Source organism: Lissotriton helveticus, chromosome 7 (genome assembly GCF_964261635.1).
Source record: "Lissotriton helveticus chromosome 7, aLisHel1.1, whole genome shotgun sequence".
Taxonomy (NCBI): Eukaryota; Metazoa; Chordata; class Amphibia; order Caudata; family Salamandridae; genus Lissotriton; species Lissotriton helveticus.
Window position 1 is genome coordinate 414,940,348 of NC_136068.1, and position 12,771 is coordinate 414,953,118.

The following is a 12,771-nucleotide window of genomic DNA, read 5'->3' on the forward strand; positions in this document are numbered from 1 at the left end:
TTTTGAGGTCACTTAGTCCTTTATTATTCTCATTTAGCTCTAAAACGTTCTGCCGCAGTAATGCCTCGCGCATGAGAAAAGCATAACCTGAAAAGTTATGCGGATTATCTGGACACAACACTTAGAGCGGGCCGCCATATGCTGCTCACGTCTCGGCAGATGGAGGGAAGGGCCATAAAACCCCCCACTCCACTTCAAAGCGGGCACAAGGGATTCTTCAGAGTTGAAGGCCATCCCCCACCCATAAATTATCAGCTTATCTCCAAGAGCGCATTCCTCTAATGCTCTTTGAGAACAGGCAGAGACACGGGAATTTGGAAAAGGGGGCCCCAGCAACATAAAATGTTGGCTGGGGCTATCATATAGTACATAGCCCCTCTATAACATAACGCAAAGGCACAAAAAACGCGCTACAACCTTTGGCACTATTTATAGCCGCTCAAGGCATTTGACTTAATAGTAAGCCGCAGGTACAAATAACCAATGCTGCTGCCTCCAACACGCATTAACACGTGTGCCAGGGCACATTTTATCACAGCTGCAAAATGAAACCGCTGCCTCACAATTATGGGGGGAAAAGTGATACAGATCAAGTACACGCGAAATGCCCTGTATTGCTACAGAAACTGCCAAGCTTTAAACTAAGAACAAGCACTGGCGTTGCCAATAGGTTTCGCATTAAGTTGGAGCTATTGGTTTTGTAAATTACATTTTATATTTATAGATTGTTATTGACAATGCCAATAACGATATATAAATATAAAATGTCATGTACAAAACCAATAGCTCCAACTTTCCTACTGCGAGACCTATTGGCAACGCCAGTGCTTGTTTTAGTTATGTTAAACATGGCTCCATCAGACTTGCTGAGTTTAGAAGATGAGCTGGTGTGTTGAGGCTGCCAGGAGCCAAAGAAATTAAAATGAACACCCAAATAACAAATCTTTACGCTGTGCAAAGACTGTTCTTCCAAAATGATCCTGTGGGTTTAAATGCTACTAGATTCCCCAGCGAGGCCTGGTGACTGCGCAAAGGCGACATGCACAGGCCTGGATGCTGTCCCTGACTGGACCGTTGGGGCTCTGGGGGAGTCAGATGGGCTCCCACCGGGGGCTCAGGTGGATCTTTGACGGCCAGATCCAGCCCCGCTGATCCTGCCTCGCCTGCCATTTTGAAGCCTCCATCCACGCTGCTGCAGCTTGAGGCTGCCGTTCCGAGGGAATCTTGCTCAGGTTGGATTTCAAAACCCATATCCATGAACTCAGGGGTGAAGTGAGAGATCAAGGGTCGCGTAGATGTCCTGGAGCGCACAGTGGACGCACGCTTGTTGGAGCAGGAGATGCAATGGCAGAGTAGCAGTTTTGGAAGAACCGCAAATTGAATTGCAACTCAAACAGGCAGACAAGCAGAATAGAAGTAGGAGTAATAATTTTTGCATACAAAGACTTACAAGAGGAGCAGAGGGCAAAGACAATGATCTTTAATGCCGACCTCCTCCACATCAGGGAGGACGATGCCTCCCAGCCAGCATTGGACAGAGCCCAACAGGTGGCCCCGGGTCGTACAAAGGTTGCCCCCAACATCCTTACAAGGGTTAATTTCTTTAACAAAAAGGAAGTTATCCTCCAGGCCTCGAGGAAAAAAGACAGACATTGTCTTTCAAGGCCACACTGACAAGCTAAGGCACCTCAATATCCAATTTCAGTGGGGCCACACCTTTGCGCTCATCTTCACCAGGGAGGGCTGTTGCAGAGCTATTCGGTCCCTGAAGGAGGCAAAACAACTCTTGGGCTTGGCGCAGGACACAGACTGGGCTAGCTCGCGCCTGCTGTGCTTTCTCAGTCAGCCACCTTTGAACCCGCAATGGGTCATGGCACAGTCCTCTCACATCCACAGGCAAAAAAAATGTGACTGCACGAAGCTAAACAGGACATTATCCAACACATAAGCAACCAGGATAGTGGTCCATTGCCCATCCCATCGACCTCTGACTAATGTAGGATCTATCTCTCCTCCTCCTCTCCCCCCCCCCCACTCATCCAGACAGCAGATGGATAGGTGCACCCCCAGGAACGGATATTTTGCTTCTCCGTGCTGCTCCATGGTCGAATTCCTGGTAACTGAAGCCGGGGCTTGGGGTGAGGCTGGTGTCCCATTGACCTCAGTTGGCCCCGCAGCAATGCCCTGGCACTGCAACACACTGCATTGTCACACTGGACTGCTGGAGGCCCTTCTGGCTGCTTTTCATCTCCCTGACCAATGCTGGCAAGCGGACAGAGCCTTTGAATCTCCCCCCTTCCTTACAACACCACTCGATTCAATCCATAGGAGAGTGACTTCTCTCGAATGGCCCCCCTGCAGGTACACCACTGATTCAAGATATGAATGGAGTATTTGGGCCATGTTGGCTGCTTGGTGTTTTAATTCCTTCTCCTTTCTCCCCTTTTAAGGGGATGAACACTCTTATAAGACTTGCCCTGCTATGCCCCCCCCCCCATCTTGCCCACCGAAGCTACTACTTCAGGCTACCCTCCAGAAACTCTAGGTACCCTTCCCTCAAGTTCCCGTGGCTGCCCACTCCCCCCTCCTCTCAGGGGATGGAGCCCGACACTCCTTGATCCACGGGGTTTCCAAGTCGGTTCATACCACTCCTGAAACAGTGCCCCACTTACCATTACACGCTATCACTGCTCACACGACGTGCCCTCCCCAAGGCTGTTAACCCACAAATCAAATTCCTATCCCTTAACACACGAGGGTTGAACGCCCCTAATAAACAGCACCAGGTCTGGCGCCATCTCCTTATACAAGACCCGGATGTTCTACTCTGCGAAGCCTCATTTTGATGTGAGCCACCAAAGTGGTGATGAATGATAATGGCTGCTTCTTATAATTCATTGTACAAAGGGGGTCACAGGACTTACACTCCTTAATATCTATGCCCCCAATCAAGCCCAGGATGCCTACCTCAGTGCTACCCTACAGAACCACATGACGGGTTGGCAGAGAGATGGCGGGCTTGGGGGGGGGGGGGGGGGGGGGGGGAACGTGGACTTTAACCTTTTATGCGACCCAGAGTTAGACCCCAGTGCCACTATTTCAATGTATGGTTGAGATGTCTGCCGCGCTCAAAATCGATCTTACAGAACTTGGCTTGACAGATGCCTGGCAATACTGTTATCCCAGGGTTCAAGATTATTCCTTCTATTCCCAAGACCACTCAGTCTTTTCCCGCATTGGCTACTTTTTCTATTCCCAAGACCACTCAGTCTATTCCCGCATGGACTACTTTTCCCTTATCCCCACGCTATTAAGGAGCCTTGATTCTGCAAGCCTATCAGACATCTTTCCGACCATGCCCATTTAGAGATTACATTGGCCAGGGCCGGCCCCACCTCCCCCGTCTGCTCCCTATGGTGGCTTCCTCCCCATTTGTTGAGGGACCCTGTGGATGTTGCTGACATACAATGGAAAAATGAAACCCTCCACGAGTTCTCAGGCCACATTCTATGAGATGGCTTTAAAGCTACAATTCGGGGGCATGAGAATAAACAGGCCTAGTTTGCTGACTATCTTCTACTAGCTCTCACCCGTCTTGAGTCTTCCCTTGCTGCCTTAGTCACTGCATTGCATGATTTTGAAAAGGTCTTTGGTTTTTAAAAATAAATGGCTAAATTTCAGGCCCTTAACCTAACAATCAACAAAACAGACCTCCCTGACTCACAGGCTCTTTACCCCTTTTAATGGGCTCCAAAATCTATCAAATATCTGGGACTGCACCCGACCCCTGATCTTGCAACTTGAACTCACGCTAATTGGCTGGAATATAGGTGCTCAGTCCTGGAGGACTTTCACCGATGGAAACCACTCCTGCTCTTAGATGTGTTGACTCAATGCAGTCAAAATGTCCACTCTGACTAAAACTCTATACTTGTTTCAGATGCTCCCCACTCATATCTCGCAAGACTCTATTCTCAATCTCCAAAAGGATATTTACAATTTTATCTGGGGAGGGAAGTGTCATACATTCTCAAACGCTATACTGTAGCTCACCAGGGACTGGGGGAGGGTCACAGCGGCATGCCCCAATCTCTTGGATTATAACTGGGCAGATAACTTAAGTTGCCCGCTTAGAGCACTCGTGCTTTACACCGCCTAGGCTTAAAGCACTCAACCTATTTCATTCCCTCAAGTGCCAAGCCCTACTGGCATATAGGGGACTGAAACTCCCCACCCGATTAAAAACTCACCAACCATGTCTCTGCTTTTCCCAACACCTCAGCAGGAGTCATCTCAACATTTTAACTTCCGTGATATTGCATAGTCACATGCATCTACCATGACGACCCTCCCACTGTTTAGCATTGCAATGTTTTTGTTCACTTCTGACATTGGGATTAGACTACCCCCTCCCCCACCCCTCTCTGTGTGGTGTAAAACCCCATGTCCTAGGATAAAGTTTGCCCCAAGGTGGCCCCACTGCAGGGCCCGGACAATACCCTTGGGACATTGCATATATAATTTGACACACTGTTCATTACTTATTGTATTACTTTGCATCAATGACCTTAATAGGACATGTACACCTGTGAATGCTTTGTCCTGATATTTCTTTGTATTTTTACCTTTTTTTTAAATTTCAGCCCCAAAAATATTATTTATGGGGCCAAAGTACAGCCATAACACACCACACTTGAGGCTAAATGCCCGGGACGTTTCCCAAGCTGGCGTCAAACGCACTTTAGCCACTAAATTGGTGTGCAGATCATACAGAAAGTTCACAAAGCACACTTTGACACTCATATCCAATAACCTCAACCACAACTTGGCTCTATTAAGTAGAATAAATGGACAGATAAGTCACAAGTCCTTGATTTGGCATTGAAACAATGTCCAGCAGGGAGTGAAAGACTCGCAGGGTCAATAAACATACTGAGGTAAGTGACTAATACTGTTTAACAGCTCAGCAAAATAAGGCGATCAAAAGCATATGTGGGGTACCATTCAGATGGGACACAACTAGACTATGTTCATCTCCAAGACATTTAAAGCATAGGTGTAATTGCACAAATCACATAAAAGTGACTCTACTCCATCAGAGTATAGGAATTGCTTGTAACTGTTTGCCTGGCCCATTCATTTCTTATTGTAAATATCCACACTTTCAACGTTTCAGGTAGGTTGGTGCTTGTGTTTGCCAAAATCCTTGATACAAGGAAAGTAAAGCTCAAATCCTCCATCAAAAGGGCACCCTCCGCTTTTGGGATCTCTCCACAATTAATGAACTGTACTAATGTTTTTGTTGCTAACTCTACATTATTCCGGCCAAAAAGTAGAATGCAATATAGAGAACGTTCAGCATTTAGTCTAAAAAATGATTTCCTAGTAAAATCCCACCCAACAACCACTTTCAAAACAAGATCAAGTAGGAATTGCCTGATCATTAATTGATAATGTAAAACATGCTTGAAAGAACGCAAGAAATGCCACCTCAAGCCACTGAGTTCTCAATTTAGAATCATTACCCTATAGGACTCTGCAACAAGCACAGGGAGTTTTCATCTTATCAATCCAAGATTCCAAAGTTTAGTGATGGAATATATCTCCATCAGCCTCAGGTGTTGCCAGAGATTTCCCTCTCCCCGTTTTCCTCAAAATAAATTCCACTTCCAGTTCTAAGCTTACAACAGCCAAAGGCTTGCATGTTAAGAGTGCGAGATGCTTGTAATACCATCACTTACCATCTGCATGGAGACTCTGTAAAGTTTGGAATGCCGCCGCACTTTTAGAGTGATTTCTTGTGTTATGCTGGAATCCACTAGGATGACTTCATCATCACTATCATTCGGTAAGGCTTGGCTGGTCGGTGATCGCAACATGTCAAGGTCTTTGAGTTTTGCATTTACTTCACTAGGCGCAAAAAATGACAAATTTCAGTTCAATAGCAAGGACCGCTTACAAGGACTCTAAGATCTACATATTAAAGCAAGAACTCAGCTGTATTTCACCATTTGAAAACATTACCTATTGACACTGCAGAAATGAAGAACAAAAATTGGTCATCAAGCAGACCACAACCAACGATGGACACTACAAATACCACTTATAAGCAAAATATTACAAATCAGTTGTCTTAAATACGAAGTGGTCAATCACCAAAACACACGACGTAACCACCCACCACAATCAGAACAGTTACTAATTCATCTCAGAACCCCTAAGCATGGCCAAATGGTCCCATTCAGGTCTACAATCTGAAGGGAGCATCATGTCACCAACAGCTTCCCCCGTTCAGATAACCTATTTTCTCATTTGGCCATATACCTCTGAACAACCCTGTATGCACTTAAATCTTAATGCCTTAAAAACAGAACTCTCATGGTGTCCCTTACACCTATCCAGTTAAATGTTTATGGAAAGGAGCATTTTACTATTATTAGCAGCAGAGATGAGCCCCAACAGGCATATCGAAATATTTCTTCACAGTCAAGAGACAACATACTAGTCACTTGCTGGTCAAAAAATGAAAATGAACCAGCATTGCCATGTGAAAAATAGTAGCTCTACTAAAGGTAAACATGGAGCAGCTCCATTTTACACTAGATATACTAGTAATCCGCCAGAGTCCACATTTAGGGAAATTCAAGTTCCAACCAGTAGATCTTTAATTTCTATTTTTTTTTTACAGTCAAATGAAAGGATCAGTTACAAAATAAGTCAAAAATGCAATTTCTGTTCTGGGGTGGAGTTATGACCCTGGTGTGTGGGATTCATATCGCTCAACAAGTTTATTACGTTGATGCTTAGTGGGCATGAAGATGCAATTTTCTTTGTCTGAAAGTCACAGACATTAAATTCCAGCAAACAATGCAAGGGCTGTGACAGTTTGGAGCTCACAGGCACCATGAAGGCTCTTGCAGTGCTTAATTTCAGTTGGTGGACCCCACCAGCACTTATTTATGGGGTGACTAATAAACCTGGGTTGCAGCCCAATTTCCCGAAGTTTAAAGCGAATAAGAGTGGTCTAAGGGAGAGCCAAGTTGCTGGGTGTTTTCCCAGTCCACATTATACCATGTGAATCAAAGAAAAAAAAAAAAAAGAAAAACCACCACAAATATTGGCAAAGTCAACAGTTTTCACATATGCGAGATTTGTGTTTTTCCATTTTTTTAGACATGTTTCCAATATTTCTAAAAGTCAAGTAAATAGCAGTATGAGGCAACCAATGCGAGTACAACATATTTGACAAGACTGGTTTACAAGCGCTGTAGAATGAGGGTTAAAGCAGTAGGCACAATAAATGCAGTTAATTGACAAATGAAGTGGTTTTTATATATGAAAGTATGCATATGTGTGCGTGCTTGCATATGTACGTTCCCTGCACATTAACAGAAATGTATGAACAGGTGGATGGATGATGGATTGCGTTTAGAATGAAGCAATTTATGATTTAAGAGACAAATGTGGCTCAGTGATTTAACAAACAAAACGAAACAAAGCAGGTATATTGCACACCCCTCTGCTTTATGACAGGTAAAATCTGTATTTGCAAGGAGTTATCCCACGCCTTGGGGCTTCATATTTAGTGGTGGAAATTTCACGCAAGCACTGTGTACATGTCCTGTGGAGGGAGAGAGCATACAAGCTTTTTACAGCAAGCCAAAATCATTACAAAAACACCAGTACAGGCTGGATATTTCATTTTTTATTAATTACAAACAGAAATATTGCAGGGGCAATAAAATAGCACACATTTTTCTCTCTTCTGAAAGAAAATAAGATTTTGATGCTTAGATGGCATAGAAAGAAAAGAGCAGGGACCCTGGAGCAATATATATATATATATATATATATATATATATATATATATATATATATATATATATATATATATATATACACACACACACACACACACACACACACACGTAGCTCCTCACGCCAAGTCAAAACTGCTGCATCACCATAACAAAGGGTGCGTCGTCGTTAACGGGCTGACTAGGCAAAGTCCGTAATTCATTACAGAGTCAGGCGAAACGCGTCCAGCAGCCGTTTTGTAAATACATTTTTCGTTATGCAAGACATGGCGTCGTCTCCCCGCACCTTGGTATAGGAGTTTGATATATATATCTCTCAACAACCAATCCCGCTCAACAAGTTAGAAACGGGTCTGAACAGCTTGAGTCACTCGACTGCAAATTTTTTTTTTGCACATAAAAAGTTAAAACGTGCTTCTCAGTTGTAGCACCTGGCAGACTCGTTTCGGCGTGTGCCTTCCTGAGAGCCAGTATTGTGCGCTACAGTTCAAATCTTGGTATATACACACAATCATCCAAATTGGTCCCCAATGACCGATCGATTATCGAAGGGTGTCTGATCAGGCCAGAACCATGTCCTGTTAATATTATTAAACAAAAAGATAATGCCACACTCCAGTTGACTTTATTTAGTGGGCATCTCTCACCACTCCCCACACCAACACGTTTTGACGACAAAGTCTTGTTCACACTTATATACACACACACATATATATATATACACATACATACACATATATATATATATATATATTCACTGAAAAAACCATAGGTTATAGACCATATATAGTTAGGAATTAGCATTTAAAAAACCTTATTTTACTCACACAAAACCATTGAAATTCCATATATAGTTAGTTGCACTAACTATATATCGCGCACCCGCAATCCACTGCTGATCATGTCACATTACATCATTCATGACATGGTCAGTGACATCACTGATGACATCACTGATGACATTGTCGTGTATTTCTATAGGTTCTGAATCGATCCCCCTATTCCTGACCCTATTCTGGTTAAACTACCTAGCTAGTTAACTAACAGTCAGCCCATGAGGCAAGAAATTCCCCATGATGCAGATACCGTTATCTGACGCAGTCACACTACGGCACAGGAACGTGTTATCTGATTAGGTCATAACGCTTGAGATCTAATTAGACAAGCGATATTCCTCCAGCCCCTGATAAGGCATACGACGTTCTCATAACAAATCAAACCTATGACAACCTGGATAATCCGTGCGGCCATTGTTTTGATTTCACAGAGAACTTTAGTAAAGAATGTGCTAACGAGCAAGTCGTATGACATCTTTATTGACGTACCTATGTCCATCCTTACGTCAATCCCGGCACCTTTAAGGTATAAATATTGCCGATCTTGCCCTATGCAAAACACACGCGTGGTGACAAGACGGAGCAGCCATACTTGCCGAAGCAGAGAGCAGAAGCAGACCCCGCAGGCAGCAGCCCCGCCTTCCTGACGCGCTGAGAGACGCGCTGCTATCTCAAGCCGAGAGACCCAGCACCGGCGCTTCTGGGCAGCCCCCGCAGGCAGCCTGGAATATCGAGAGCAGAGAAAGAGATACCATTCCTCATTCATCCTAAATTCCAGGTACAGAACTGAATAACCCCTCCTAGAGAATTCTTTAGTTATTCACTTGGCAAAACAAACTTAACTTAAACTGTAACTTTCTATTCCCGCCCACGCATTAGACTTAGGTCAGGTACACGGGGTAGGCGTATCTAGAAACACCAGTTGAGTACGTTTAGTCAAATGTATATGTGTATGTAAATATATTTTAATCATTTCAAACATCATATGGCTCAGAAACCATATCAATGTTTTTACAGTATTATTTTATACTATTGCTTCTAATGTATGCACTTTACTTAACTATAAGTATCGCCATAATATCGATCCATTTCTCTTGTACGAGAAAAGAGACTGATCAATAAATAACATCTTTTATTGAACACGCCCGTCTCTTCCTTTTCTCTACATTCTGATGACAAAATGCACGTACTGACTGAGTAAAATAATTGCCTTGTGCTCACACGACTCTTGAGATTGACTCTTGATTAGGGGAGAGCAAAGTTGTCATGTTCTATGGTTGTCAGAAACTAAATCCCTTCTTGTCTAATCAGGGGAGTTAATCCTTCCTTGAACATTCGAGAAAGTTTCTAGCGAACTCTGAGCTTAGCTGGCAAACCCAAAAATTAAGTCTAGTATCGACAGTAGTAGACCTAGTTAACGTCTGGTCTAGGCCTTTACTATTGTAGGTACTATTCCAATGCGCAGAGCCTATTGGGAAAATAGGAACTACACTACATGGCGCCCAACGCGTTTGGAAAGGGCGATAAAACTAACGTAAGACATTTAGAGTAACTCAGTCGTGCTTTCTCACTCAGACCCCTTTTCCCAAATACTCCAAAGACGTCTGGAGTGGGTGAAAGGTTATAAATCCTCCAAAACCTCGCAGGAGGGAACTCCTATGTATGGTTTTTGGTATAGTCAACGTTGAAGGATAAAACAGTTCCAAAATATTGTGCACCTAATCTCTGTTTCCATAAAGAAACCTGATCTGCAAACAAAAATAATACCATCCTGTCAGTAAAATGGGAGACAGTGATGGAGAAAGAGAGGCAATTAGATTAGCCACTGAAATAGCAGATGCTGATGCTACCATGCAAGCAGCAGACGCGGATATAATACTCATTCCGGTCATTAAAAGGAGATCTATAACCTTAAAACTTATAGAAAATGGACTGACACCTAGAGGTGGTACAGTCATATTCGTAATTGAGGCACACGAATATCGGCAGACAGAGGTATACTATACATGGATACATTTTCCAGCAGCAAATGCTGTAACAAAGTACTTCCACTATTACAAAGTAGAGGAACCTCCTAATGAGTACACTCCTTTCGAGGAGGTGGAAGTACCACTCAAATTCCAAGAGCATTTGCTCTTATTTGATGGCGCCCTAATACATAACAATCACATTACAAGGCTCGGTCCTTTAGGAAGACCAGGAGCAATGTGGCCGGTCCTAGCCGGATACACACCACACCCAGACATCGAAGGAATGTCTACAGCAGAGCTGTTAATACAGCTAAAACAACTACTAAAAATTCATAGACAATTAGTTCAGTATGTAATGCGGACTTCAACAATTCAGCCAGCGAATAAACTTCCACAGCTGACCCCTCACCAGGGGAACACAAATAAAATTACACCACAGAACATCCAATCCTGCCTAGGTAAAGTTCCAGCTAAACGGGAACAAATACCATTCTGGTTGGCACAGAAAATTACCCAAATAGAGGCGGTGTTTCCCGACACCACCCCGCTGGAAAAACACAGGATTCTGACTATATGTCTCCCAATGGGAATCGCACCACACATTGAGGACTGTGACACTTGGGGTACAGTCTTTGCTTCCATCTACACAAAAACGCACGGTGTCCCATCCATTTCGGTGATACCAGATGTGCTAAAACAAATTCAAGATGAATACGGTCCAGAACCTGCTTTAACTCTTGGTATGAAATTACTGAAAGACTTCAAGCAGGTCTCGGCTATATTACTAGCCAACATAAAAGGTGAAGCAGCAAACGTGGCGATCCGCCAGAGGTTAAAAGAGACAGATATAGCAGACCAACCAGCTGAAATTGCCAGAATCATAGAAAAATCCTATGAAGAACTAGGCAGAGATAGTCTAGGTGGAATACCGGTAAAACCGCAACTGACTACAAGTCCAGAAAAAATATTTTTTAATAATAATAATTCACCAAAAAAGAACTGGGATGGAAACAAACAATCCAATCCAAAAGAAAAGAAATTCCAGTCCAGAGGAAGGTCTCCTAGGCGAAGAGAGAAATCTCCAAACCCGAGACAAAGGTCACCTCAGAGTGAACCCTCTGGGAATAGATATAACCTTAGAAATAGGGATAATATTAAAAAACCTGATAGATATCAAGACATTGATACACGTCCCTCTCAATCTTTTCAGAATTCCTCGCAGAAATCGGAAAGAAGAGGACGATCAGAAGAGCACGCCAAGTCCAAAGACAAGGAACCTGCTCAACTGAAAAAGAAATCACAATTTCCAAAAAAGAAGGTAGCCAGTATCAAGGTAATTAACAATGCCGAGAATACTGAGGACACAATTGAAAAACGGAGAGTGGGCTCAGACAATGCTAGACAGCGCAGCAGAGGTGAGCATAGCTCGCAAAGTCCTTATGAATCATCTGGAGACAGTGGACACGAATGAATACCTTCAAGTGGAAACTGCAGATACCAGAGTTAGCAAGCCCCACAAAATATACGAGATAACATTACGTATAGAGGGAGATAAGACTAGGAAAATAAGGGGACTATTTTGGAATAACCTATCCAAAGGCTATGACATCCTTCTAGCTGAAAAAGACTGGCCACCGGAGTTTGTCAGGGAGTGCCCTCATGGCGAAGAAGTAATTATGCCTGCCTTCTCGAATCAAATACCGATTCATAAAAAATACACACTTGCTAGAAAGTGGGCAGTGGCCTTAGCACCTGCTTTATATAAAAATCATGTAGGATGGGATGAGGATTCTCCTCCTCACAAAGTCCAGTTAAAATCACAACCAACTGCACAAAGGCAGTACCCAATTAAGCAAGAAGCTAAAAAACAAGTAAATGAAATACTAGATCAGCTAGAATACCAAGGGGTGATTGAAACTTGCACCTCACAAATGAACAATCCTTTGTTTCCGGTCTCCAAACCAGACAATTCGTACCGTCTAGTTTTGGATTACCGACACCTTAACACATGTTGCAAAACTTTTGCAGTGCAAAACTCACACAGTGCTGCACTAATGAATAACATAGTGCGCAAAAAATACAAAACAACCTTGGACATCTCCAACGGATTCTTTTGTCAAAACATAGCACCAGAGAGCAGATATTTAA

The 12,771-nt window shown here is 43.3% G+C and overlaps 1 protein-coding gene across 5 annotated transcripts in view; it reads right to left on the reverse strand.

The window, feature by feature from the left end:
* NFATC2IP (nuclear factor of activated T cells 2 interacting protein) overlaps window positions 1–12,771 on the reverse strand; it is a 748,854-nt gene that overhangs the window by 173,636 nt on the left and 562,447 nt on the right. For all 5 annotated transcript variants that reach the window (XM_078652306.1, XM_078652304.1, XM_078652305.1 and 2 more), the window contains one exon: window positions 5,742–5,910. In XM_078652306.1, coding sequence (XP_078508432.1) covers window positions 5,742–5,910 — 169 coding nt within the window. The remainder of the gene's footprint in view (window positions 1–5,741; window positions 5,911–12,771) is intronic.